This window comes from Manihot esculenta, chromosome 14, assembly GCF_001659605.2.
Source record: "Manihot esculenta cultivar AM560-2 chromosome 14, M.esculenta_v8, whole genome shotgun sequence".
Taxonomy (NCBI): Eukaryota; Viridiplantae; Streptophyta; class Magnoliopsida; order Malpighiales; family Euphorbiaceae; genus Manihot; species Manihot esculenta.
This window is the reverse complement of record NC_035174.2, coordinates 1,968,514-1,996,308: the sequence shown is the minus strand read 5'-3', so window position 1 is coordinate 1,996,308 and position 27,795 is coordinate 1,968,514. Positions and strand designations below refer to the sequence as shown.

At 37.3% G+C, this 27,795-nt stretch overlaps 5 protein-coding genes across 9 annotated transcripts; 3 read left to right on the top strand and 2 right to left on the bottom strand.

Annotated features, from left to right (window-relative positions):
- The first annotated feature begins 58 nt into the window (after positions 1 to 58).
- LOC110600095 (WD repeat-containing protein 91 homolog) lies at positions 59 to 5,441 on the top strand. 4 transcript variants are annotated; one of them, XM_021736819.2, is made up of 17 exons: positions 59 to 205; positions 311 to 710; positions 834 to 956; positions 1,140 to 1,281; positions 1,371 to 1,633; positions 2,098 to 2,156; positions 2,238 to 2,332; positions 2,475 to 2,577; positions 2,695 to 2,789; positions 2,865 to 2,927; positions 3,113 to 3,188; positions 3,276 to 3,384; positions 3,620 to 3,732; positions 3,914 to 3,972; positions 4,577 to 4,685; positions 4,930 to 4,986; positions 5,125 to 5,441. In XM_021736819.2, the coding sequence occupies exons 1-17, from the start codon at positions 89 to 91 to the stop codon at positions 5,251 to 5,253; spliced, it is 2,112 nt and encodes a 703-aa protein (XP_021592511.1). In that variant the 5' UTR covers positions 59 to 88; the 3' UTR covers positions 5,254 to 5,441. The 4 variants fall into 4 exon arrangements, 3 of the variants coding, with proteins under 3 accessions (XP_021592511.1, XP_021592512.1, XP_021592510.1); XM_021736820.2 differs by having other exon boundaries at positions 4,930 to 5,441; XR_006348559.1 differs by lacking the exons at positions 4,930 to 4,986; positions 5,125 to 5,441 and having other exon boundaries at positions 3,620 to 3,748; positions 4,577 to 4,667.
- Positions 5,442 to 5,651: 210 nt separating this feature from the next.
- Positions 5,652 to 8,282, bottom strand: LOC110599768 (receptor-like protein EIX2). The gene has a single exon (XM_021736337.1). The coding sequence runs from the start codon at positions 8,280 to 8,282 to the stop codon at positions 5,652 to 5,654; it is 2,631 nt and encodes an 876-aa protein (XP_021592029.1).
- Positions 8,283 to 9,392: 1,110 nt separating this feature from the next.
- On the top strand, positions 9,393 to 14,700 carry LOC110600200 (plastidial pyruvate kinase 2). Its single transcript, XM_021736994.2, has 12 exons — positions 9,393 to 9,889; positions 10,266 to 10,544; positions 11,145 to 11,310; positions 11,567 to 11,701; positions 11,814 to 11,924; positions 12,029 to 12,117; positions 12,780 to 12,842; positions 12,940 to 13,115; positions 13,186 to 13,288; positions 13,384 to 13,532; positions 14,207 to 14,315; positions 14,405 to 14,700. The coding sequence occupies exons 1-12, from the start codon at positions 9,641 to 9,643 to the stop codon at positions 14,510 to 14,512; spliced, it is 1,737 nt and encodes a 578-aa protein (XP_021592686.1). The 5' UTR covers positions 9,393 to 9,640; the 3' UTR covers positions 14,513 to 14,700.
- Positions 14,701 to 15,620: 920 nt separating this feature from the next.
- Positions 15,621 to 18,357, top strand: LOC110600114. Its single transcript, XM_021736855.2, has 2 exons — positions 15,621 to 16,712; positions 18,091 to 18,357. The coding sequence occupies exons 1-2, from the start codon at positions 16,309 to 16,311 to the stop codon at positions 18,194 to 18,196; spliced, it is 510 nt and encodes a 169-aa protein (XP_021592547.1). The 5' UTR covers positions 15,621 to 16,308; the 3' UTR covers positions 18,197 to 18,357.
- A 1,248-nt stretch (positions 18,358 to 19,605) lies between these two features.
- Positions 19,606 to 26,332, bottom strand: LOC110600113 (ABC transporter C family member 10). Of its 2 annotated transcripts, XM_021736854.2 has the most exons (12): positions 26,080 to 26,332; positions 23,416 to 25,511; positions 22,894 to 23,214; positions 22,725 to 22,811; positions 22,037 to 22,624; positions 21,789 to 21,953; positions 21,262 to 21,556; positions 20,914 to 21,128; positions 20,525 to 20,830; positions 20,355 to 20,418; positions 20,031 to 20,270; positions 19,606 to 19,932 (listed from the first exon to the last, which is right to left on the bottom strand). In XM_021736854.2, exons 2-12 carry the CDS (start codon positions 25,471 to 25,473, stop codon positions 19,820 to 19,822), a joined length of 4,452 nt encoding a protein of 1,483 aa, XP_021592546.1. In that variant the 5' UTR covers positions 25,474 to 25,511; positions 26,080 to 26,332; the 3' UTR covers positions 19,606 to 19,819. The 2 variants fall into 2 exon arrangements, with proteins under 2 accessions (XP_021592546.1, XP_043806188.1); XM_043950253.1 differs by lacking the exon at positions 26,080 to 26,332 and having other exon boundaries at positions 23,416 to 25,536.
- Positions 26,333 to 27,795: the final 1,463 nt, after the last annotated feature.

The following is a 27,795-nucleotide window of genomic DNA, read 5'->3' as shown; positions in this document are numbered from 1 at the left end:
GAAATATTTTTTTATAAAGACTAACGTATTCATTGTTTCTAAAAATATAAAAATAAAAGTTAAGTTTGATAAATTACAGAAAATCCTGATGATAATTTTTTTAATAAAAAAATGCGCCAAAGGTCATTTACCCATCACCACCGCGGACAAAGACAAATCCTCAAATCAATCGGTGGCTTCCTCCAAAGACCCGATTCAATTCAAGGTACAATTGAGCAATTACCTTATTATTTCTATCGATTTCTTTATTCGTTCCCCTAATCTAATAGCCAAAAACCCTAGATTTCATTCTGATTATCCATCTCTTTAGGTCTTTGAAATGGAGAATATGCAGTACGCGGAGGAGCTGGTGAGAGAATTTCTAGTTTTTAGAGGGTTTACTAATACTCTACAAGTTTTTGAGATGGAATTGTCCACGGATATTGGCAAGGGGTTTCAAGTAGATAAGATATTAGACTTAATATTCTCAATATACATTCCTAAATTTCAAGCAGAGAAACTAGTTGGTCTGCTTAGTTTCTTCAAGCAGTGTTTTTCTTTGGTATCTGAGGCTGCACTTTTTTCTACTTTATCAAAGTTGGAGGTTTCTATTCTTCGTTACTATATCGTTTGCGCGGTGCAATCAGGAAGGAAAGATAAAGTGGTGGAATTTTTTGGAATGAATGGAAATGATTTGCTGCAAAGAGGCGGTGATTGGACGCCGTGGTTTGGTGCGTTTTCTCTCGTTTAAATTTTTATTTTTGTGCAGATACACCTGTTCCAATTTGATCATATAATTGGGTATGCCTTTACACCTTTTCCAATTTGATTATAAAATTGGGTGTGCCCTGTAGCTATTCCATATTTGAAGAACCCTAGCTTGGATCCTCAGTTTCGCATTTATTTCTCTAAGGAATGGTATGAAGCATTGCGCCTTTCTGTGAGGAATTTTTTCAGTGTGATCTTCAGCGGTACTCATATCCTTTTGACTTTTTTTTTTACTACGCTTCATAAATTTGTTTAGTTTGTTGCAACTTGCAACAGCTATGCATTTATTGCTCCTAAAAATCTTTTATGGAAGAACGCTAAGACTATCCTATTGGATGTGAGAAATTTTTATTGCTAATTGATTCAAAAGAGTTTGTGCTTAACTAAATCACGCATCCCTGCCCTGTTGAAGATCAGTTCAGAAAAGAACACAATCAACAATCTCAAGAAGGACATCAAACAACTTAACGTGAAGCTATCTCAACTTCGGGTTTTATTAGAGGAAAAAGAGGCTCAGTTATGCTGGTTAAGGAGGTAGGAAGAATCTGTTTCTTCCAAGACTGAGAGCTTGATGTTTTATTATTGCACTGTCATCATGAGAGTTGCTGCTATTTGTGTTTCAGTAATGGAAGCAATGCTGCATCTACACTGGATTCAAATGTGGGACAAGGCAATAATTCAACTCCATTAAGTGCTGCGCATGAAGAAAATCTTATGACTGTGGAAACTTGCATTTCTGCTACCCCTAGTATAAGTGAAACTGAGCAGCCTCAAGAAAGGGCCATTGGTGGACCTGCCAATGGTTCAAGTTCTATAGCAAGAATTGACATTGAACATATCATAGCCAATGATGCCATTCAAATGATCCATGGTACCGCTTACAATGGTAGGTATTTATTCTGTATATGATCTCCTAATGAATTAAATATATGGCAATAGTTCTATATCACTGCAATTTGAACCTGGTAGAGTTGTTGTGTTTGATAAATGATAAGACCAGCTGGTGTTCTGGGGGCATAACAAGGATGAGGATTTGGAGTTGCATGAGTGGAAAGATGAGCAACTGTGATGTTAGTGTGCTTAGTGAGTTGACAAATTAGACAGAGCTTGATTAATGTAATTATTGGTGTGTGATTAAACTAGTTGGTTCTCTAATCTCTGAATGATATGCATAATAGGTATTTATAATTCTTGTGAGAAGATGTAATTGGTTTCATTGAAAGTAGAATGTTCTCAACAACGATATGTTGTCTTTGCTCCGCATTTCTTTTTCCCCTTCATAGTTAGTAAGGTGACCCCTCATATTTGAACTTCCTGCTAGTTAAGTAATGATTGAATCTTATGTCACAGATGATGGCAGGGAAATGCTGGCTGAAGAAGAATTCCCTGAAGTGAAAGTAGACTTCCAGGTGAAATTACTTGTGAAAACATGATTCTGCTCGTTCATTCTTCATTACTCTTGTAATTTTAGGAAAACCTTGTCTTTTTAGGAGACATTTCTGGGCCATACAAGTCCAATAAGTAGATGTCGATTTTCTGCTTCTGGGAACAATATAGCTAGTGCTTCTGTTGATGGAACTGTCAGGTATTTATTACAAGAATAGTTTGATATAAAAATTTAGATGCTAGACTTGGTCATTTTGGTTTTTAGTTGTTTTTTAACTGCTTGATTGTTTGCAACTTCCAATTGAATTTTTCCTTCTCTCTCCATTTATGTTTTGATAAAGGATATGGACATATGATTCATCTACTCCGACATCTAGAAATGCAACAATATATTGTGGGACAGAGATAATGTCTCTTGATTGGGAGTGTAAATCTGACCGCTTGGTATGTATTATGTCACTTTCTACTAAAATGTATATCTGTACCATTTGATAGATAATCACTTGACTATATAGGATTGATGATTCTTCCTGTTAAGTTATTTTTTCGTATGGTCAAAAGCTTCTTATAGGCACTGCTGATGGGGGTATTAAAGCATGGAATGTTGATGCAAAGCGAGTTGTTTGTGATCTCAATACTAGTGAAGTGTTTCCCAGGTACGCATTTAGAACATATGTTTCTGCAATCTTTTTCTCCTTTGTTCTTGCTCTTACTATGCTTGTTCTATGCAGTGTCTTGGATCTAAAGTGCAGTCCTGTAGAACCAGTTTTTGTTTCTGCAGCTGCATCCAGAAGGTAACTTCTTTAACCTTTCATTGTCAAACGAGTCTTTAAACGTTGAAACCAATGTTATGCATTAATAGAGTATCTATATTCATTTCTTAGAAGTTGGTAGATATTAGTCGGAGATTTCTCTTTTCCCTTCTCCCTGCATATACATATTTGTTGGTAGATATCAGTAGGAGCTGGTTTCCTTGCAGGCAGGGTGCAACTTATCTTGATAGTTTGGGATTTGCTTCCTTAACTGTGTGGAACATGAAGACATGGAGAGCTATGGTATGTGTTGGTTTATTTCAGACCATTGTATTGGAGTGAGTTGCACATCATCTACTTTTTCCTTAATGAATTTCAAATTCAATGAAGACAGTTCTTCCTCTTGGTGAGGATCCACCTGCAATTACTTCCCTATGCTTCAATCACAATGGGAAAATTTTAGCAGCTGCTGCAACTGATGGAATGATCCACATGTTTGGTATCCTTTAATAATCCTAGGGATTGGTAATATTTAATGTTTATTCTAGTTAAGGGGTTAATGATCTAATTATGAATCTGAGGTTCCCACCCCCTAACTACTATTTTATCCTTCTACTTGAAGTAGTGACCCAGTCTTTTAGCTAAAGAAACGGGTTCCTTGTTTATGCATAGTTGAGGTTGTATGCAGACGTGCAAATAGATATATATTCATGCTGCACCTTAACCAGCCAAAGACATGTCTGCTGGTCTACAAATTACTGGGTGGCCTGCACATGATTCTGCAATAAACTCTATTCTTTTTGGGCCAGATGAGACTAGCATTTTCAGCTTGGGTTCAGATGGGAAGGTAATTGTGATATCAGGTTATCATTTTGAGCTTGAAATTTTGACAAGTTGTTTACCATGCTATTTATACGCTGGGGCTAGATATTATTTTAGTTATTGGTTTTTGATGTTATTAATTTTGGGTCCGCATCTTTTCTCTTGTTGAAAAACGTTGATTTTAATTATGATTATTTGGTGGTCAGATTTTTGAATGGAGCTTGCAAAACCAAGGTCATGTCCTTTGGTCAAGGAGTTGTAGCAGGTACTTTCTCTTTTGCTTGCCATGTAATCACTATTGATACATCTAGGAGCTAGCTGGCTAGGCTTCTGATCCTGACAAGCATATTTGGTTCCATAGGGCTTGAGAATTAATAATCCTTTCATATGCATTTTATACTATATTTGCATTGCTACTGTGTTGAATGATGGTTTTGAGTTTTGATCTCAACATTGATGATTGTGGTGATGGAATAATACAATTATTGTAGCAAGTTTAACCAAGACAAAAAGAAAAAGGATTGAAAAATGCCTTAATAACAAATTATTTTGGACATATGATAGTAAGAAAACCTAATGCAATACATATTTAAGCATATCAGTTACTGTTTAATCATTTAAGACAATTGCTACTAAAGATTTTTCTGTCTACATTTAGACATCCTTGATTGAGACTTAGTCTTGGATTTGCCCAACCTGCACCTTAAATGTCAAAAATTCTATATTGAATGGCTGGGTGATTAGTGGTTGTGTAGATGATTGTATTAACATTTGATGCTGTGTTGCATGTTTATTTGGCTATAACTACATATGAGTGTTTTTTAGTTATGAGTTATGGAAGGGACTCCTAAGTTAATGCAATTCTGTAGGTTCTGTGTCCCTGAGACCTCAAGGTATCATAGACATGAAATGGGTTTGGATGCAAATGGGAGGAGACTATTGGTGACATCAGAGACACTAAGAGCACCCATATATCAGGTGAATATCTCTCTTTCCCACTCTTCTTGACTTTGTTTCCAATCCACATTATGGCAACGATTGTGGCTTGTGTACCGAAATGTTGGTCCTGACTCTTCAATCGATGAACCATAATATAATACCTGATCTGTTGCCAAACTGAACGTATTGGTGGAACATTGTTGTCTAGTTGCTAAATATGTATACCTGGTTCAGTTGGGGTTGTGTGATAATTGAACTTTCTTGCTTTTTTATCTGGGCTCAGGTTCGAGGACATATGAATGGCTGGAGAACTCTTCCACACAACGCAGCTATAACAACGGTAGATTGGCACCCGACTTTGCCCATTTTCTTGACTGGTTCAGCTGATAACTCAGTTCGAGTAACATCATTATCATGAGACGATGCCCTATTTTTATGTTTTCAGTTGATTATTTTCTCTGTCAGTTGGTTTTTACAGAACCTTATTGTGGTTGGAAAAAGTTTTGATTATCAAAATGGATCCTGGAACGGGCTTCTGTACCCCCTTCCCCTTTTAAAGGTGAGTGAGTTCTGTTTTTTATTTTTTTTCTTTTACTTTTTGGGGTGAGGGTGAATGTGTTGTAATTTAATTTATTCAATTGCTTGTATTTGTATTATCATGTAATTGATGTTATTTGTGGTAGTGGTGCGAGAAGAAAACAACTGTTTAGATGTCTTTTCTCTGAGCGGTTGCTCTCATTGGAGAAGTTGACTAATTAATTATTTTTTTATAAAATATTGATGAACTTTCTTCAAGATCCATTCTTAACGCTAATTGCTAAAGCTAGCATTATTCTCATTCAAATTGAAGATAGCGGAAATACACGAAATTGAAAAAAAATTTATTGGTCTGCCCTTAGACGCAATCCAGCCGTAGGCTGTAAGCCCAAAGTGTCCACCAAAGCAATCCTGGGAAAGTAATAGTGAAATTTGTATTCTGAACATTGGGCCTGCGAAGGAACACGACTAAAAAAAAGCACGTCTCCAAGGAGGCCTCTGCACTAAAATGCCTAAAATCCCCACAAAGCTAACACTGAATCCAGAAGCCAAACCAGCTAAAAACCATTTTCTGAAGTCGTCATCGTTTTCTTCGTTGTCTTGTCTATCATCATTTGTTGGTCCAACCTGAGGCCTCTCATCTCCAGGACATTTTTGGATCACGGGTGGCCCACAGATGTTCGAATTACCGGAAAAAGTAGAAGCATCAAAGCTCTGAAGCTGAGTGCTCGTTGGAATTCTCCCTGACAAGTTGTTATAGGAAAGGTCCATGTAACTCAAAAAGTACAACTTAGCCATGCCATCAGGAATTACTCCTGATAAGCGATTTCTGGATAAATCAAGCCACTGTAACTGCTTCAATTTTCCAATCTCTAGAGGAATTCTTCCACTCAAATCATTTCTTGATAAGTTAAATCCAACCAGAGCTTGAAGACTTGTTATTTCCCCTGGAATTTTCCCTGATAATTTGTTTTCCGCAAGATTAATGATCCTCAAAAGTTGAAGATTTTTGTCATATCTATATGTTCTTCCTTTCCATCCAATTAAGGCGCTATCCGCATATTTCGCTTGAAAACCGCCATCTTCTCCAGAAGATGCAGAAAAATTGTAATCATAAAAGTTATAGTTGTTGTCTCCTTGTTTTCTCGACATGTGGGTGAAATTCTTGAGGCAACGAGGAATGGTTCCTGAAATATTGTTTATGGAGAGGTCCAACAACAAAATATTCTGCAACCAACACAATTGAACCGGTATGCTTCCATGAAACGCATTAGACTGTAAACTGAAAAAGATCAAATCACGCTGGCTTTCCCCGATCCATGCAGGTATTTTCCCGGATAACCTATTATGACTAAGGTCCAAAAATCTCAGCCGACTACAATTCCTGAAGGATAAAGTTATTTCCCCAGAGAAGCTATTGTTACGTAGACTGAATGTTTGGAGCTCTGATAGAGATCCCACAGAGTTTGGAATTTTTCCTGAAAAGTTGTTGTCAGCCAAGTTCAGGACAACCAGTTGTTGTCCATTCATGAAACAATCATCGTCAAGGACTCCAGATAATAAGTTATCTGAGAGGTCCAGAAAATTTAATTTCCTGCCTATGGAGTTGCATATAGAAGAGATGGAGCCCAAAAATCTATTTTTAGAAAGACTCAAGGATAAAGCATTGGAAGGAAGGAGCGGCAAAGGACCTTCAAAAAGATTTGAATTCAGATCTATCCCTGGGCTACCAACAAATTTTGAGGATAAATCTGGCACCATCCCACTCAATAAGTTGTGAGAGAGATTTAGAAAACGCACTCTAGGAGATAGGTTCCAAAACCACTCAGGAACAGGACCTGAAATTCCAGCATCAGAGATATCAAGACTGGTATAATTATTTTGATTTTGAAGCCATTTCGGGAAATAAGGCCCCAAATTGCAGGACATAAGACATACTGTATCCAACTGAAAAGGAGGAGACCAATCAGAGTTGAATTTCAAAGCCAGAGGGTTCTTATTCAAGAACAATTCCTGTAATTGGGATAGATTTTGAAAATGAGCTTCGGTAATCAAACCATGGAAAGAATTATGGTTGGCATACAAGACCTCAAGCTTAGATAGGCCTCCAAGACTTTCAGTTACAGTCCCATTCAATCTATTGTGCGAAAGGCTTAACCTCTTCAACGATGGAAAAATTGTAAGATCAGGTAATGATCCTGCCAGTTGGTTGTGATCCACTTCCAAGACAACAAGATCTGAAAGTTGGCTGAATCTTTCTGGAAAGGAGCCATTCAGATGATTTTCACAGAGAAACAGTTCCTTTAAGGAAGAAAATCTGGTGATATCAGGCAATGAACCATGAAGCTGATTCATTTTCAAGTTTAGAATCTCCAATGAGTTTTCTGCACATCCGGACAAATGTTCTAAAAATGCAGGAAGCTGTCCAGTGAGATTGTTCCCAGCAAGGTCTAGTGTATGCAAACTACAGAAATTTCCAAAAAAGTTTGGAATTGTTCCTTCAATTGTATTGAAGGAAAGATTAAGATTTTTAAGAGAAATCATGTTCTGAAATGCAGATGGAATGATGCCGTCCAATTGATTATCACTGAGATCAAGAGACTGCAAGCTTGAGAGGTTCCTAAGCTGATATGAGAGGGTTCCAGTGAAACCAACATTGGAGATGTTGAGGTATCTTAATTTGCTGAGGGAGCCATTGAAATTAGGGAGCAAAGTCCCCTGAAAATCATTTCCACTGAAATCCAAATAGCGAAGATGTTGCAATTTGAGCAATGAATGATTAATTTTACCTCTCAAGGGCTTGTTTCTATCACCAAGCTCGGCAACATGAAGATCAAGCACAGTGATGTGACCAGTTTGGTTGCTGCATTGGATCCCCCTCCATTCGCAACAATCTCTCTTCCCCTCTTCACTCCCCCAAGAATCGAGATGACCATAGTCGTCTACAAGGTCTTGTTTTATCTCGAGGAGTGCTCGTCTCTCGATCTCTATGCAATGAATACGACCATCTCCAGCTCCTTGGTTGAATCCAAGAGCTGGGAGCAAGTGCTCTACAAGCAAAACAAATAAAAGAAGGGACCTTGTATATGTTATGCTCATGACGAAAGGCAGTGGAGGTAAAATGGTGAGCCACAGCACCAAGCAGAAAAGGAGTATTATATGGGAAACTGGAGGAAGCTCAATGTTACGTAAATGGTAGAGTAGACTTGACTAAGTTATCAGACTTGGAACCAAGAAGCTAATACGTGTTTGATCAGGTGACAATCAACTAACCTGATGGCGATTCTTGATAAATCGAGAGATTGTGATTCTTTCTAGCGCCAGACGTCAAGAAGATTACAGTTGACAAGTTAAAAGACCCGTTTTTCCACATGAAATTTCTCCTGGTAACCTGTGGCCTGCGAAATCATAAAATTTCAAAAGAAATTTCTTGATCAAATTGTAAGACTTCAAAGAAGCCGTGTCATTTACTTCAAACAAGCTGTTATTTCTCCAGATTATATATTTTTTATTTACAGCTCCAAATATTTCAATACTACACCTCTTCTTAAATAAATGATAATTTCATGAGAGGTTTTGAGCTCAAACTATAGTGAAACTAATTATAAAAACAAAGTAAATAAAGAAATTGTGCATATACACAATAATACATCAAAAATATTGTAAGATTTGCACTCCAAGAATTCTGGAAATAAAATAATAATTAAAGGAAGTCTTGACCGCTAAACAAGTATATTCTATTTATTTTGTGAGTCTACAAGAAATATCTATTCATATGTATATTAACTTTTAACAATTGATTATACATAAAATGAGTAAAAATATTTTTTTATTAAATATATCTATTTTTATATATAATTTATGACCGAAAAGATAACATTTATAAAAATACTTATTTTTTTCCCTTTTCACTTTGTTAAAAGAGCAAAAAAAAAAAAAAATCATGTGCTGATGTGAGCACAAAATTTTCATGGTGAAAATATTTTTATATTATAAAATAATCGAATAATCAATAACTGGAAATTCAATACTTATAGCATATGATTTGCTTAACCTAACCTTCTTTTTTCCATCAATTTTAAGCAAGCTGTTAAGAAGTAGGGGACGAGTTAGGTAGGAATGTGTTTTCCATGCAATCGAAAGAAATGAAACTGTGCTTCCAAAAAACGCTGCCGCTTCATTTGGTGGTCAATTATTAATCTCAACATTCCCAACTGTTTTCAAATAAAAGCGCAAAAGAAAAACCCAAATTCCTTGCATTTCTTCGATACAAACCAAGTTCCCTCTCCCTCGCTCTCTTCTTCCTTCGACTACGCTTCTTGCCATTTTCGCCAAATCCAGCGGCGATTTCTTCAACGTCTTTAACTCAGCCTCCCTGTTCCTGTCACTTTTTTACCTCAAAAGCAGACTTCTTTCCATCAACAATACTCTCTGAAAATTTCAGTTTTCTCTCCCCAATGGCTCAAGTGGTGGCCACCAGATCGATTCACGGTTCGTTGCTGTGCCCTAACTCTGGATCCCTACAACAACGAGTGGATAAGCTGAAGCCTTTAAGTTTTGCTGCAAAAATATTAGCAAACGAGGAGAGCAAGAGGGAGAAGAATGGCCTCAAGATCTCTCCAAGAAATACTCACATAGCGGCTGCTAATAGATCCTTGCGTGCTGAGCCTCAGGTTATTCCCGTCTCGCCTGAGGACGTGCCGCAGGTCCATATTATCTGTACCACTTGATCCTTCGTACTGTTTGTGTTCAGCATATGTGTCATTAACAACTTGAGATTTTGAATTTCTACGATTATCTGCTTTTGGCAACCAAGGAAGCATAATAAGATTAACTGATAAAATTGCTTTCTTCGCTGTGTACGCGGAGCAAAATAAATAATTATGTTGAGCCTTTAGTTTTATTTTTAGTAGTCATTTGGCAACGAGAGAATCCTCTGGTTCAGCTGGGACCTAATTAATTCATGAGTGACAGATGCTCAATGGCGCTCCTTGTGTCATGATTGTTTCAGTGTTAGGAAATCATGGGTATCTGCCTCTCATGAATTAGCTTACCATTTTTTTTTTCTTTTTTTTTTGTCAGAGAGAAGAGCAAGTTCTGCATTTACAGCATTTAGGCGACACATCAGTGGGTGTGTGGTCCAAGCCCACAGTTAGGCGCAAGACAAAGATTGTTTGCACCATCGGTCCTTCAACAAACACAAGGGAGATGATATGGAAGCTGGCTGAGGCTGGAATGAATGTCGCTCGATTGAATATGTCTCATGGAGACCATGCATCTCATCAGAAAGTTATTGATTTGGTTAAAGAATATAATGCACAGTCCAAAGACAATGTAATTGCAATCATGCTTGACACTAAGGCAGGTTCACTTCATATTAATTCCGTGATTCATTTTTAAATTGCTGTACTGATTTGCTGTTGTAGACAAGTTTTGCTTACTTGGGGATATAACAGGATTTTGGAACTTCATTTATTTAAATGAGTTACCAGTAGCATTACTCAGAATATCTTTATCATTTCTAGCCGGTCAAAGAATGTGACTAGTGGGCACCAGTTTTTGAGCTGTGAACCTTGTATTACTATTGCTTATAATTTGCCTGTTCTTTGGACGCATCAGAGCTGCATGCATTTTATATGGTATTATGGTTATGTTTGTGGAGCTATTCAAGCTCATGTCTATATACATACTGTTAGATAAGAGAATGTGGCAACTAAAAGAAGCAATAAGCTGCTGTATGTTCTATGGCCTCATAATGGTAAAAGATTAATATATATAAATGCAGGCTGGCAATCTCCAGCTATCTTAAAATCATGTGCACCACCTTACCCATCCCATACCCAATCAAACCCACCCATTTGACGCCCCTACTGGAAATCACATGAAACAAATTGCAAAATGATGCGGTGTCTTTTTCTTTACTGGGACTTATCTTGCTTATTTGAATTTTCTTTTTATCAGGGTCCTGAAGTTAGGAGTGGTGACTTGCCTCAACCAATCATGTTAACACCTGGACAGGAATTTACTTTTACAATTCGTAGGGGGGTGGGCACTGCTGATTGTGTCAGTGTTAACTATGATGATTTTGTTAATGATGTAGAAGTTGGTGACATGCTTCTTGTTGATGGTACGTGACGTGATCTTTTCTATCCTTGAGGAAACTTTAGCTTCTTAGCTTGTGCTTGGGATTTTTTGTAAATCTAGATGTCTTAAAATTATATAGGGGAATGGTATTTTAGTACCAAGGCTGAGTATAAGTTTAATTCAAAGAGGTTATGTATCTACTTTTCAACTATTCCTCTCTTTCCCCCTCTTCTTGTAGAAACAGAGGAAGATTTTTATTGTGAATAATGTGATTTTCTTACTCTTGATCTATGGTGTAGGTGGTATGATGTCTCTGTTGGTGAAGTCCAAGACAGATTACTCTGTGAAATGTGAAGTTGTTGATGGAGGAGAACTTAAGTCTAGGCGCCATCTAAATGTTAGAGGAAAAAGCGCAACACTGCCATCCATCACTGGTTGGAACTTGAATTAGCTTTGATGTCATTTTTTTATTCCCTGAAGCTTTTTCACCCCAGGGTGGAGATGTTTCTGCACATGAACTTCCTTCTTTACAATGTTTCCCTGCAGAAAAGGACTGGGATGACATCAAATTTGGGGTGGAGAACAAAGTTGACTTCTATGCAGTTTCGTTTGTTAAAGATGCACAAGTAGTTCATGAATTGAAGAATTACCTTCAAAGTAAAATGGGATTGAGTCTTGTGTTCACCAAGTTCATTTGAGTTGCATGTGTGATAATAGTGCTAAATTTGGCATGCATGATGTTTTCCTTTGTATCTTGGCAGGCTGCGATGCAGATATACATGTGATTGTAAAGATTGAAAGTGCAGATTCTATCCCAAATCTGCATTCGATAATCACAGCTTCTGATGGGGTAACAACTGAATCTTTGATAGCATCTTTTAGCTGCTAATGAGTTGATTGAAACTTTTGGATGTAGTCCTGAGCTGTATTAATCTTTTAAACATTTTTTTTTAATATTGAGCTTGGTGTACTTGTATATGCCTTAGGATTTCTTAGTTTCAAACCCTCATTTTAGTGAAAAAGGAACAACAATGATTTCTTTCTCCCATTGTTGTGGATCAACTAGGCGTCATAATGTTACAGAGTTATATTTTTGATGTGTTTATGCATGTCACCTATATGAATGTATGAGTTTTGTTTTATGAGTTTTCAAGAATTCAACATTTCTAACCTATTTAGATGCTTTCTACTAAGCTCCATTGTTGATATCAAAAGAATTTTTGGATTAGAATGGATATGGAGCACTGTAAGGGTCCATTTGGAGTTGAGGTTGGAGGCCAAAAGGGGGGGGGGGGGTAAACACCATTTTAGATGTTAGAAAAAGAAGTTTGAAAAAGGTTGTTTAGTTTTTTTGGAGTTTTTGACTAAAACGCATTAAATTTAATTGTAAACTAATTCTTTTATACCATCTAACTAATATGTTTAAGAAATTTTTTTTCTCAACATCAGCTTCAACAATATAAATCTTTTGTAATTCTTGTGCTGAATCTAACATGTGATTTTCTTATACAGGCAATGGTTGCAAGAGGAGACCTGGGGGCAGAGCTCCCCATTGAGGAGGTCCCACTTTTGCAGGTGATTTTGTTTCTTAAAGAGTGGTGATATGATCATTGTTGGTGGCAATTGTATTAATATGAACTTGAAGTTGAGTGTCTTTCTATTCAAATTATAGGAAGAAATAATCAGATTGTGCCGGAGCATGGGGAAGGCTGTTATTGTGGCGACAAATATGCTAGAAAGCATGATTGTTCATCCAACTCCAACCAGAGCAGAGGTGTCTGATATTGCCATTGCAGTTCGTGAGGGTGCTGATGCAGTAATGCTTTCTGGAGAAACTGCTCATGGAAAGTGAGTGATCTTATGTTGTGCTTGTACTTGAAGTGCAATTGTGTATTAAAAAAATTTCATGTCATTGCAGATTCCCATTGAAAGCTGTGAAAGTTATGCACACTGTTGCATTACGAACTGAAGCAACCATAGCTGGTGGTGTAATGCCACCAAATCTTGGTCAAGCGTTCAAGGTTCTTGACATTAAGACTACTATTATCTGACACTATTGTGATTTCTTAGGTTCCATTTTATTGTCATCCTGAACGTTGATAACTTGTTTCTGTAGAATCACATGAGTGAGATGTTTGCATACCATGCAACTATGATGTCAAACACTCTTGGAACTTCAATTGTTGTCTTCACCAGGACTGGCTTCATGGCTATATTACTAAGCCACTATCGACCTTCTGGCACTATTTTTGCCTTCACAAATGAGTGAGTTCCTTTTGTCCCTAAATTTCAAAATTTTCACTGCTCAGTTCTGTTTCTTGCCTAGCTAAAGATACCATGCTACTGGACCTTATTAGGTTGTAAGCATGAAAAATGGTTCTTTGGATGATCTCATTTATCTTCACTATCAGCATGAAAATCATCTTATTTTGTTAGAAATTTGATATTTCTGTGCTTGTAATTATATTCATGGAAACTTACTATTTAGTCCCTAATGATAAGTCCCTCTGTTTTTGAAAAATATATTAACATAACATTTTTAAAGTTTATCCATTAAATTTAGTCATTCAGTATTGTAGAAAGTCTAAAATGCCTTCAATATGGGGTGATTAATCAGTAGATATTTTTTTTCTGATCATTAATTAGTAGTTTTTTTAAAACTTCAAACTTTTGATGTATTTTTCAAAATTGAGGGATCAATTAATGAGTGTTTTCATACCACAGAGATTAAATAGTAAATTTTCCATATATTATTTGCCAACTTTATCCGTCACCAGTTTGGAACTGTATAGACGAGCCGGTATAAGAAACTATAGTTGTTTCTTCCATAAAAGATTGGGAGAAAAGGATTACAGTCAATTTAATTGTGGAAGGTTTCTGTTGAAAAGGTGTTTCAGTTGGAGAGTATGACTAGTTACATGATTCTAATGGCCATGCAGCAAGAGAATACAACAGAGACTGGCTTTATACCAAGGAGTATGTGCTGTGTACATGCAGTTTTCAGATGATGCCGAAGAAACCTTCGCAAATGCCTTGTCAGTGCTCAAGGTAAGTTTTAGAATGACAAGTCCTTCAAATATTTGTAATAATCTAGGAATCAAGGTGTCCTTATCAGCTTATCTGTTTCACTGGTACAGAATCAAGGAATGGTAAAGGAAGGAGAGGAAGTTGCACTGGTACAGAGTGGCAGACAACCAATCTGGCGGTTCCAATCTACACACAATATTCAGGTCCGAAAAGTGTAGAAGAAGAAAGATAATGAGCCAATTATGGCTTCTCGGAATGGAGTTTTTACCCGAGCACTATGGATTTGAAGAGCTTAGCTGGTTAAATTCTTTGTGGTTTAGCTTGCCTTTTCTTTTTCCCTGATTGTTCACGCAAGTGTTATATTGTGCTTTAGAACAAGAAGCAGTTGAATGAAATTTTTTCCCAAGAGGCAAGGCGTACAATTATTACTCCTGCAATTGCGGAAGTTCTATCTACAAAAATGAACTATTTTCCCTGCATCTATGAATGCGGTCCATAGGTTCCAAGAGTTGCAGAATTGAACCCAGACAGAGTCAAAAGGTCCAGAATTAAGGGCAGTACCTAAATTAATTAATAGTCTGCTACTTTTCTTGCATCAGCTTGAGAGGCCAGGGTGTAGCTTCTAATCCCACGGCTGCCAAGATAAAGCATCACCTTAATTCCATGCTTTGGCAACTCCTGGTGCCATTGCGGACAAAGGTGCAACCATTAGCAGCTGTGTCAGTAGCCGGCAAGGGTAAGTCTGAGAGTTGCATGTTTAAGCACTTAACCATTGGTTCCAAAATGAAAATCTCTGACAAGCATTTTAAAGACGTAATACAAGGGGAAATAAAAAACTAAATTCAATTTAACAAATGAGTAATCATACCCATAATCATAACATGTAAAAGTGAATTACTTGTTTGGAATTCTGTGATTCCACCAATTCTAAATTGTATTGGCGGATTATATCAATTCTAAATTTTATATAATAGTTATTATAAAATTATTAAATAATTTGATGAATTTAGATTTATCATTTTAAATATAAAAATGAGTTTAAAAATTATTTAAAATTAGCCTGTTTTAATTGTTATCAAACCTATACCAAATCAAATCAATTGTGCATATTTATAAGAGAAGGAATATATGTATAAGATGAAGTAAAAGTAATAGCAATCAATACTCAAAAGGTTTGAATGGACTATACATATAAAATAAGGTGGAGCTGGTATGAGTAACTATTAAGTATCCGGTTCGATGGAAGAATTTCAAATTGTATATAATAACCAGTAAAGTTATTTAAATTTTTGGGTCGTACTGTTTCATAACAAGCTGACCCATCGAAGCTACAAGGTGCAACGCCTGAGGCGAAAGGGACGAAATCGAAGTTCCATCGATTTTAGAGAGAAGGGAAGAGAGGGTCCGACTGAGAGACTCGAAGGTGGAATTTGGGCGGTCGAAGGAGAGAGACAACGAAGGAACGGAAAGCTCAGAAGAGAAGAGGAGAGGAGCGAGAGAGGGAAGAAAAAAAAAATCTTGAAGGGGAAGAGAGAGGAGGAAAGTGGAGGAAAAGAGAGAAGAGTTTTAGCAGTAGAAAGGAGAGAGGTAAGGTTTGGGTTCGGGTTCTCGAGGTGGTGAAGTGGATTTAGACAGAGAATAAACTAGTAATTTGCACCTTTGCAGAAGAGCTTGGAAGATGACTTGTGCGAGGGGAAAGGGGAAGTTATCGCCAATACGGTGTCGTTTATTCGAAATCTTCGGAAGAGCGCGGGAATGTCAAATGGCGGCGGGCTTTTCAACATCTCCTTTGTCAACCAATAGAAATTCGCCATGTGCCAAACTAGATGGAAACAGCGTATGCTTGCTCACACCATAGAGTTACATCCCAGCTCAAAAATGAAGATAATGAATGCTTGAATCAATCTCCGCTGCGCAAGTTGTATCGATAACAAAATCGTCCAATTCGTCTTCCCCAATTCGCCACGAACAAGAATTTAAATGAACCTATAAAGCCCTAGCAAGGCCAATCGATATGTCGACCATTTCTGCCTCTATATTTCCCGCTACCCATTTCCTATGTTCTACAAATAACTCATCCTCTTCGAGATTCTCTCTTTTTTCATTCTCATGCCCTTCCTCTCTTTCTAGATATCCTTCATGTATCTACCATCTCTGCCACTCTCGGAGAAAAACCCTAACAGTAGTTTCCTCTAAATCCTCTGAGGCGGAGGAGGAATTATCATCCACGGAAGACGAGTGGCTCAAGAAACTTCCCGACAAGAAAAAGCCTCTGTACTCTCACAGCTTGCCTTGCATTGAGGCTTGGCTTAGGAATTTAGGGTTTTACCGAAGCAAGGACGACCGTGCCGTTTGGTTTATTGAAAAGCCCGAGTGGCACGCCCAATTGTCTCTTGATATAACTGATCTATTTATAAGGTAAAAACATATATGTACATTTAGGCATTGTGGTAGATCTCGTGTGGTTTTTGTTTATCGTTGTTGAGTTATTTGGTTATGCAAAAAGGCTTTTCTTTTAATTTGATTCAGCAAATAACAAATAATGATACTTGTCATTCATTCATGTCTTGTAGTTTTTCAATAATTTGACTTGCAAATGCGCCCTCTTATAGAATTGTATGTTAGTCTTCATTCCTGATAATTTGTTGCACTAATTGTTGATATTTCCTTCCGATATACCACTTAAATTTTTTTTTGAGTCTTCTAGTCAACCCTTTTATTGCAATGAAGTATTTCATGGGCTTCTGTGTTTGTCAGTTATAAATTGAGGTGGTGTTGTATGCATTTGCGCAGTGTAAAACACAATCATCTTAAATAAGTTTAGGTTAGGATTAAAATGACGAGATCATTTGGATGTTGACACATTTGGGGAAATATGTGATAATAGCCTGATTAGCAACTTTTTATATTGTTCTGAATCTGATAAGTGAAGAGATCTCTCCTATTGATTTGAAGGTGGATGGGTGAAAAGTTTGACTGCGTGGTAGATACATCTTAAATACTGGGGAAAATACGATTGTATTGAGAAATGATGTGTTCATACAAGGGAACCAAATACAAGGATCTTGACTCTGTGCAAACATTAACACTATTGACACGTTAAGGGATGGGATGGGGTTAGCGATTGGCTTGAATCTGAGAGATGTGGGAAATGGTGTTGATCGAGGGCAATTCACAAAGTTGACTGAGAAGGCGTGAGTTACACTCACACGTTACTGGAGTCTTAGTGCTGAAGTTCTGGTCTAGGTTTTAGATCACACATTAGTGGTTAAGGTTGATGGCAATATGGAATTTAACTAAGCAAATGTACTAAATGCAATTGGGCTTCATTGTAGAAGTGAAACATGTGTGAATTATTTAAATTGTCAAATCACAAGCAAACTGACTGACCAAGAGCATGACTAAAAGCTAAGAATTAACCTAATGCATATTTAGCTAATGAACTCAAATCAACATACACTTTTTTTTTTGATAAAGAAAAATTATTATTATTAAAAATCAGGAAAAACTTAGTATGGCATACACCACTAGAACCCAAAACCAAACTAGAAAAAAAAATCGAACCTAAGTGTTTGCATGCTAAGAGAAAAAATATGAAAAACCTTGATACAAGAGACAGATGAAACAAAGGAGACTAACAAAACAGACAAGCCTAAAAACCAGACCGTGATTCATGAGATTGGTTTGTTGCACTTTCTCACTTTGTTAAGTTTATATAATGCTCATTTGCAACTGGGAGACAAATAGGAAATACCTCTTTGACCTCATCAATATTAACTTACATCTTGTGATGCAGGTACTTGAAGAGCGGACCAGGAAACCTTGAAAAAGATGTGGAGAGGAGATTTAGTTATGCATTGAGTAGGGAGGATATTGAAAATGCCATTCTTGGAGGACCTTAAGGAGAACAAACAAATCATTCCTGCCATTGTATGTTTTAGCTACTAATGGGAGTAATTCGGCTCCAGGAATTGCAGTATTTATTATATAATGTAGTATATTTAATCATTAACTCCTCCCATGAGCAATTCCTTTCTTCAATTTTGAGCATTAGTAACATCAATCGGGCCCTAGTTTTATAATTTTCTTTGGATGGAATAGAAGGTAGCATGCCTTTTATTATTGGGATCTCATGTTAAAATATGGTCTCTTACGGATTAAGATTAGTATAAATGATTCAATTTCTACTACGTGCATCTACAATCTTTGTACCTAATGCGGACTCTAACTCTTCATCTTTAGCATCTAGACCCATGGCGATGGTGTGTCTGTGCCATGGGGACGTGTAAAGAACCCTTCTTTTTAGGCTGCAAGCCGAGAGCAAATGGCCTACCACCACGATAGTCAAAATAACACGAGTCGTCCTGGTTGCGCTGCCTTTGGTGGATCCAAATCCACCAACTTTCCTGAAATGTAAGGGAAACATCTCAACGATTCCATGTGGAAGCATCTTCCTTTACATTTCCACTTCAAGCAATCGACACGAGTTCCCACGCGTTTGCAGCATCTAGTGCAGTAAAGAACCCGCAAACGAGAGTATCTTTTCAGTGATATAATACTATAGTCCTCAGTAGAGATGATGGTGACAAAACTTGCCTCAGTGCAAGTAGTGGGCATGGAATGCAGCATCCCCTTCAGTTTAAAAAAACCCAGAAAGCAGAATAGCTTTCCAGTGGTATCGTACCACGCTCCGCGGAGACTATGGTTGCAAAATAGTGACAGCAAGTAATGGAAATGGACCACAGATCCACTCTGTTAAAGAACCCAAAAATGAGCATCTTTCCAGTGGTAGAATACTATTGTCTTCACTCTTCAGCACAAATGATGGTTATTCAATGTTCAGTTTGTTTCGCTCAAATGCGCAATAGCTTAGCTATAGATTTCAGTATCCTGGTTGACTTGGTTAGCATAACAGAAACAGTTTTTTGCTGGGTAAACGTTCATCGTAAAGAATTTTTTGCTGCTCTTTTCATTAGTGGATCACTTTTACTTTTGAAGAATCTTGCCTAGTCAAATGGAATACCTTGACCAACAGAAACAGTTTTACATGATGCAATCAGCATCAACCTTTAAAGGACTACAACGATCACCTCACATATATTCTCCTTGGTTTTATACCCCTTGTAGGCACGAAGAGCAACAAATATTTCCCACCGAGGTCAATTTTATATGTTTGGATAGTTGTTCCAGCTGTAGATTTCTTTATCATTTGGGCTTAAGATTGTACATCTTACACTCTCTCAGTACTGGGCTTTCCTGCACTCCGGTTATATTTTGTGTTGGAATATGAAATTAGCATAGCCATGACCAATTGCAATTAATGATTTCCTTGCACTAAATCAGGAAATAATTTCCTTGCAGAGATGACTATAAATGTTTAAATACAGCTGCACATTGGTTAGGAACTTCTTTTCCTTCTTCAATATGTTGCCCTCTTAACCCTAATACCATACATCCTACTACCCAGTTTGAACATCCTCATCCCTTCCACTTTGCTGCCTAGCCAGACTGAAAATGATTCAGCTTCAATGTGATTCTGCAGAGTGGTAATGAGACCAGTATTCCTTCACAAGCTGCCCGAAAAGTGAACTTTCTCTCTTCATTAGCTTCATTGGCTCATCATACTCCACTAGTTTTCCTGCAATGCAGCAAAAACACATTATTAAAACTTTTTTAAAATTTATTCTCTCCACAAGCCATATGTGCGTTCATTATACAAGAGATTTTAAAACTCACCATCACTGATAGATAGAACCATGGTGCAATCCATCACCGTTGGTATCCTGTGAGCTACTGTGATCACAGTGCAATCTTCAAATTCAGTCCGAATGGTTTTTTGCAAGATCAAGTCGGTTGCATTGTCAATTGATGCAGTTGCTTCATCCAGCACCAATATTCGACTTCTCCTCAAAAGTGCACGCCCCAAGCAAAACAATTGCCTTTGCCCCATGCTCCAATTGGATCCATCTTCCACAACTGCGTTGCAGGCACTTGATCATTTGATAATGACTATAACAAAGACTGGATATATACCCTGTAATTTAGTATTGAAAAACTCACCCAAGGAGTCTAGTCCCTGCTCTTTCTCCTGGACAGCTTCTTGAAGTTGGCACTTCCCAAGAACCTTGAAAATGTACAAAAAGAAAATTTCGTTCATAAGTATGGGAGCAAAGAGCAAAATTGTTTCACAATTTAACAGCAAAAACATGTAAAAAGGAAGTAAAACGTACCTCCCATATCTCGTGATCACTATGTTGAGACAAGGGATCCAAATTGTATCTCACAGTCCCGTTGAACAGAGTAGGATCTTGAGGTATTATTCCAAAACGGGATCTGAGATCATGAAGGCCAATTTTTGAGATGTCAATGCCATCTACAATAATCTTTCCTCGTGCTGGCTCCACAAGACGAAATAGAGCTCCGATAAGTGTAGTCTTTCCGCTGCCAGTACGGCCGACAATACCAATCTTGTGCCCTCCTACAAACGTGCAACTGATCCCTCGAAGAACTAGTGGTGTATCAGGCCTATACCTGATCTGTTTTAAGTCAAAATTTCTCAGTACATTAAACTATGTCAATTGTAAAATTATGCAGCAACTAGAAGAAAAGAAAATTTTACCTGCAAATCACAGATATCCACTCTACCTATTGCTGGCCAATTTGGAGGAGGACGGTTATCTTCTATCACCTCAGGTGCTTCACTTGGGACATGCATGTATTGATTAAGCCTTTCAACAGAAATGATGTAATTCGCTATGGTGCATTGGTTTTGAATTGAAAAAACCAAGGACATGTTTAATGAAAGCCCATAAGAAATTGCCATTCCAATAAATCCTGCAATAATAAAAATACTTGACATAATCTACCAATGCAAAAAGTGTCTGATTATTAATATATATATATATTCATTTTCATTAGTGAAGCATATTCAGATGAGAAAGGTAAATTTCTAGTTGAGAGAGCTAACCAGAGCTGAAAGTTCCAGGAGGAAGCAAGACCATGCAGAGTGCTGCAGAGGCAAGAACAGTCGCGCTGAGTGTTTCCAACCTTTGAATCAACCACTCATTTGCCGCAAAACTGTGGAAGAAAGGACTAGCATTTGTGTCGATGAGTTGAAGATTCTTTGCGAAGAATCGCTCCTCCTCCTCAAAAGCTCTTATTGTCATAGCACCTGCTACAGATTCAGCTAAATGATTTGCCACCAAAGATTTGGTCGTACCATTGATCCTCATCAACTCTTTTGCAGAGGAAAAATAATATCTCTGCATATAAAATTTTACTTGTCAGGATAATGCACATTGTTACAGCAAAACTCCTAGAAATGCTTACATTAAGAAAAGTTTTAACACTCCATGTGTTCGTGCTGCTATATCAGCTCACAGCACCCAAAGTTACTGTGACTGTCTATTTTGAAAATGGACAATTTGTATAATCATATATTAATCTCTTGCAGTTGTAGAATGTTATGTATGAAAGAACCTGGCAAAAACTTACCTGTAAACGAATTGCCAGATAAAGCATTGGTATGGAGACAAACAGGACTTGCCAGGTAACAACAGCAAGAACTCCAAGATTGGCATAAGCATTTGTGGTAGCCCCAACCGCAAAGATTAAACCGAATGGAACATCAAGATCAACGATACTCAGATCAGATGATACCTAAGATAAATAATAAACGCATATTTCAGTTGCATATAATATCTCTTCAAGCAGCAAAAGTTTTCTATTTGAGATGTTTTTACCCGACTAAGTATCCTTCCAAGTGGTGTGGAGTCATAGAAAGACATGGGTGCACGAAAAAGGGAATTCAGTAGCTGTGAAAATAAGGACTTGGATGATTCAAGACCCAAAATGACTGTGGAAAGAGATCTACTCAGCAAAAACAGTGTTGAAACAATTCCAATAATCAAGTAGACCGCTATCAACCACAATGGACTGACATTAGGCTTGTCAACATTGGCTGCCATCCAAGAATTCTGTGATATCTGACCAATCACAAATGTAAGGTGACTAAGAGCGGCAAGGGAGAAGTACAAGTATCCTTTGTTCTGATTCAGATACTGAATATAAGGCTTCAACCCAGTGTCCCCTACTTCTCTCTCTTCTTGTTTGATCAATTGATCTCCTTTGGATACTTTAAGTTGATTCTCTTCACATGTCTTCTTGATCTCCATAGCAGAGGAACCTCTTTTCTGAGGGGTAGCAATCTCAGTAAGCCTTTCAGAACCAGCTGTCTCCTTGTGAGCATTGACAAGGTCCTGAAATTCATGGCTTGAGGCTAACAACTGATGGTAAGGAGCTGCTTGCACAATTTCACCATCTGACATCAACTGTCAACAAAAAGAAATTTTCTGTTCAGATAATTATTCACTAACAACAATTTGATCATAGGACTAAATCTTAGTCCATGCCTAATAAAAAACTACCGACCAAAACAGAATCAAATGCTGGCAGAAAATCAACTTGATGTGTCACAAGTAAGACGGCCTTCCTTGCAAGCGCTCCCATAACATATTCCTGCCAAGATTTAAGTTAGCTTTCATACAAGACTAATAAACTAAGTGAAGAATATTGCTTACTGTTAGGAAATTGTGATTACATTAAATAAGCTAGTAGCAGTGTGTGCATCAACAGCACTGAATGGATCATCCAAGAGATATATATCAGCATCCTGATAGAGAGCACGAGCAAGTTGAATTCGCTGCTTTTGACCACCACTCAGATTTACTCCTCTTTCCCCTATTTCTGTATGATCACCGTATGGAAGCAACTCGAGATCCTTTACCAATGAACATCTCTCAAGTGTGTCTTGGTATCGTTGGCTATCTAAGGCAGAGCCAAATAAAATGTTCTCTTGTATTGTTCCAGTCTGAATCCAAGCTGTTTGTGAAACATAGGCAATCCTCCCACTAACCTGAATCTGTAGGTGATAAACATTAGAAAAAAAAAAAAAAAAGATCATTAATCAGCAAAGAACCGTCATTAGCTCACCAAAGAGGTGCATTCAGAAATAAATACATGCTTTATAGAGCGAAAATACTAAAGGGTTGGAAGAGCATAGAAATACATGTTGAGTTATAAATGGTTATACGGGAGAAAGGAAAAGGCCAGAAATGCTTACAGTTCCCTGGGTATTTGGAACTTCTCCAAGAATTGCTGCTAAAAGTGTTGATTTGCCTGAGCCAACTTCTCCACACACAGCCACCTTTTCACCAGGCCTAATCTCCAGATTTACATTTCGGAGTGTGGGCTTTGCTGAATTCTCTTCCCATGAAAAATTGGCTCCCTTAATGGAAATTGCATGGTTCTCCATGTTTCGCTTTTGCTTTTGCCTTTGCCGAACATTTCCACTCTGCAATTCTGGTGCCTCAAGAAATTTAACAATACGTGAAAAGGCTACATTTGCTTGAATGACCACTCCAATAACATCAGGAATTGCTCTAATAGGATCTTGAACGAGGCGTAAAGTTGCCACAAAAGTGAAGACATTATTAGCATGTAAAGGAATTTTGAGGAAATAACAAGCACCAAAGGTAGCAGCAGATACCAAAACGGGGGAGGACCAAAAGAGAAACCCATTATAAGCTTTTCGCAACTGAACTGCTGACAACCATTTATACTCCTCTTTCCTTAGATTTTCTATGACATTCTTGAAATGGGTTTCCCAGGCATATAATTTCAACACCTTCATGTTAACAAGAGATTCTGTACAAGCCCTCAATCTCTCATCTTGTGCCACCATAAGCTTAGACTGAAACTCATGCTGTAACTTAGCAAGTGGAGTGTTGCAAAGGACAGTGATTATAATAACCACTAAAGCTGCGATTGTTGCTAGCCCCACAGCATTGAAGAGAATGACAAGAGAGAAGCAAAGCTGGAGGCTTGTAGTCCATGTCTGATGAAACCAAAAGGGGAACTCACCAATTCGATAAGCATCTACTGTCACATAGTTCATTATCTCGCCACCTGTGTGGATCAATCTACCAGCATTAGATAACCTTAACTGCTTTTTATAGACTGCAGCTGTGAGCAAAGACCTTACTTTCAAACCAATAAGCCTGGACCTAAAATACCACTGCCTTTGGGACAAGGACTCTAAGTTCTTTGAAATGAAAAGCGTTAAGGCCAATATATAGCCTTCATATTTGAAACTTCCTTTGCCTTCAGCAACCAAAATGAAGGCATTAAGAAGCAAAGGACCGGCCGACAACGTAATTATCTTTAGCAAAGCAAAGAAACCAGAAATTAGAATCTCTTTCCAGTGGCATGATATGATTGTCCACAACAGGGAGGGTTGAGAGGATGATTCTGCTTGTTTTTGCTTGTTCAATTGCTCCAGGAACAGCAAATAGCAGCTCTCCGCTCGGTCTGCTTGCCGCAACTTAGGCATATCATCATCCACAAGAGTTTTCTCTCTACCCTTTTTCATCAGGGAATTCAACCACCAAAATGACATGCCACTGAAGAAACCTGCTTTAGCGAATGGAGTAACTGGGACAACAAAATCAGTTTTACTAACGTCATTAGCCTCATGACCATTTAAAGGGGCATAAAGGCCAGCTTCACTTTCATCAATTTCTTCCTCATTACGGCCCTTGTAAAGAGAGAAGAGCAATAATATTGCCCCAGGAAAGGACAGAACATCTAAGCCTCCCTTAACTGATATGCTTTTGCCTAAAACGGCAGCATATAGGGATAAAACACATATAATTCCAGCAAACAAAAATGCGAGAACAGATAGTAGCCGCGATGGCGTCCTCGGAAGATGTTTCCCTCTAAGGCTTATGGTTAAACCCACAGAAAGCCATGTAATCCCCTGAAACAACACTAGAAACCATCGGTTCAAGGGTAAAGCGGTATGGGTTTCCCTCAGCTTCTCTTCTAAAATCCATATGCCCAAGCACAGGTACACCAATCCAAGACATCCATTGAAGATTGCAGAGCTAATCTGCAAGCAGGAAAAGCCTCGAAATCTAGGTGGAATTTGACAAGTTTTAGATGTTGATTTTTGTATCAAGTTAAATAAGAGCATGAGCAGAAGCAAGAAATCGAGACAAATGATCAAGATGTGGTTCGCACAAGATGGTTGGCTCAAAAGCTCGAAAAAAGAACCATCTGGCTTTCCACCACTCTCTGAACTTCCAGATTTCCCACAGAACATCTTCCATAAGTCCTCCATAATGTTTTTTGTCTTCTCTCTTTGCTTTTCTTCAAAATCTGAACAAGATAATACAATCGTCCATAATACAAGAAAAATCAATTACTCTCTAAAGCATCGACAAGCAGATATTGTCTCAAACTTCTGACACAAATACCAAAAATTACAAGTAAAAAGAAAATCCAGGAAAACGTATCATGATGATGACAACAATAACAACACCTGCCACATGCAAGTGCCTTATATCAGATTATACACAAAAAGGCTTTGATGAAATAACAAGCTATTGTTGAGAAAGCCATACCCTTACAAACTCAAAGAAGAAACTGCCCTGGGATCACAAGAGTGCAGAGAAAAGAAAAATAGAAAAAAAAAAAAAAAAGACAAAGGCAGTCGAAAGTTGAAGAAAAGAAAGCTTTCACGATAATTTTTTTTAGGTCGGAGAGCTTTCACGATATTTACAGAAATGAAATTTGCAACCACAGATAAATTTACTTTTAAGGTTCATTACTTGACCAAAAGAATGAATAAAACCAAACTAGAAATGACGATCTATTCTAATTTTTAAACACCCCCACCCCGTAACCCCAGGAAAAGAAAAAAAGATGGCAGTGAATGATGACTAACCTGAAAAAAGAAAATGCAGGAAACTTCAAATCTTCAGGAACCCAAAATGTGAATGTGGTATAGCCGAAGAATGAAAAACGTAAAATTTATGTGAAAATAATTAAAAGAGGGTCAATTTCGTTTCATTATCATTAATAGTTTTGCAAGTTTCCATATTGTACGAGGCTGCGTTGAGACAGCGAAAGACCTCGGATGAATATGAGAGAACCCTAGAGAGAAGGGCGAGGAGTTGAGAGATGATATAAGAGAGAAGGCGGACGGAGACGTGGAGTTGAGTCTCTTGTGTGTCGTCATGGCTCACGTCCTCCTCTTTAGGAAAATTACTGGATACTCGATTTGTCCACGTGTTTTCCTGCTATAAACGTGTATGTAGTCTCCCATCTATGTTTTCTCTACCAATAAAAATAATTTAAAATAAATATAAAAACACCGCAGACTTGTCGTAAGAATCAAAGTTCTACTTGTTCTTCTACTCCCCTAATGAATGATGGATGAGTTGTTGAATTTAATGTAATTAAATATTTCACGTTATATTATATTCTTTTTTCTTCAATCAATCACTTAGATTTGATGTACTTTATATATATTTAATAGAATTGAATAAGAAATACTGATCTCCGTCGGTTGATTAATTATATTATGTGACATTGGATTTGGAAATTCAACCCAATGAAAATATTCTCCCTTTCTCTATTCCACTTACTTGATTGTCAGATTTTCTGACCCCATTGAAGCATAAACTTTTGGGTGCTGCTTGTGCTTACATGCTGTTAGTTCGAGTTTGGATTATTTCTCCAGAGATTATTGCTCTCCTTTGATGACTCTGAAGGCTCTTTTTTTTTTTTTTTTTTTTTTTTTTGCAGTTGTCATTGATAAAGATGCTCTCACGACTACACAGGTTTCCAAAAAACTAGGCAGGAATTTGAGCCCACACGTTCATAGTCGAAGTGTTCTGGACCACAGAAAATGGCAATTATTTGCCGACTAATAAGTCAAACAAGAGCTACTGTGAAGGGAAAAAACAATGAAGAAAGGGACTTTGCCAACCGCTCCTCAGCCGTGATGGCATTAAAGAACCACAAGATATATTTCAGGTTTAAAGTTGTGCGTAGTTTAACTATGGAATACTTGACAGTTTATAATTAGTTATTAATTACAATAGAAACATTCAAAATAATTTATTTTGAAAAATTAAATAAAATTTTATACGTGTCTTGAATTTATAATACATTAAATTAGATCGAAATAAGAATTTTTATTTTCTTTTTATACTCATTGCGAAATTGAATGTGGGTGAATAGTATTCATGTTATTAAAAGTTTTTGTTGGGACGCTACTGAATGAATCCAAATGATATAATGTTGATACTAAATTGTATGTTTACTTTTTTGTTAGTATTATAAAGGCACGCAATTATGTGTTTTGTAATTAATGAAGAATTTCCGATGAGATGATAGCACACAACTCTAACTCTACTGGACCCTTCAATTCTTGAATAGACGCCAATACAGACCCTTCAATTCTTTTAAAATAATGACATAATCGTTCTTAAAATAGCTTAAACTTTTATTTGATATAAATTAATTTTTAAAATATTGCATTTATTAAAAAACATAGAAAATATTTTTAACCTTGAAATATAAAATTAGATAAATTTTTTATATTACTTAAATAATAATAATAATAACAATAATATGTATTCAATAATTTATTATG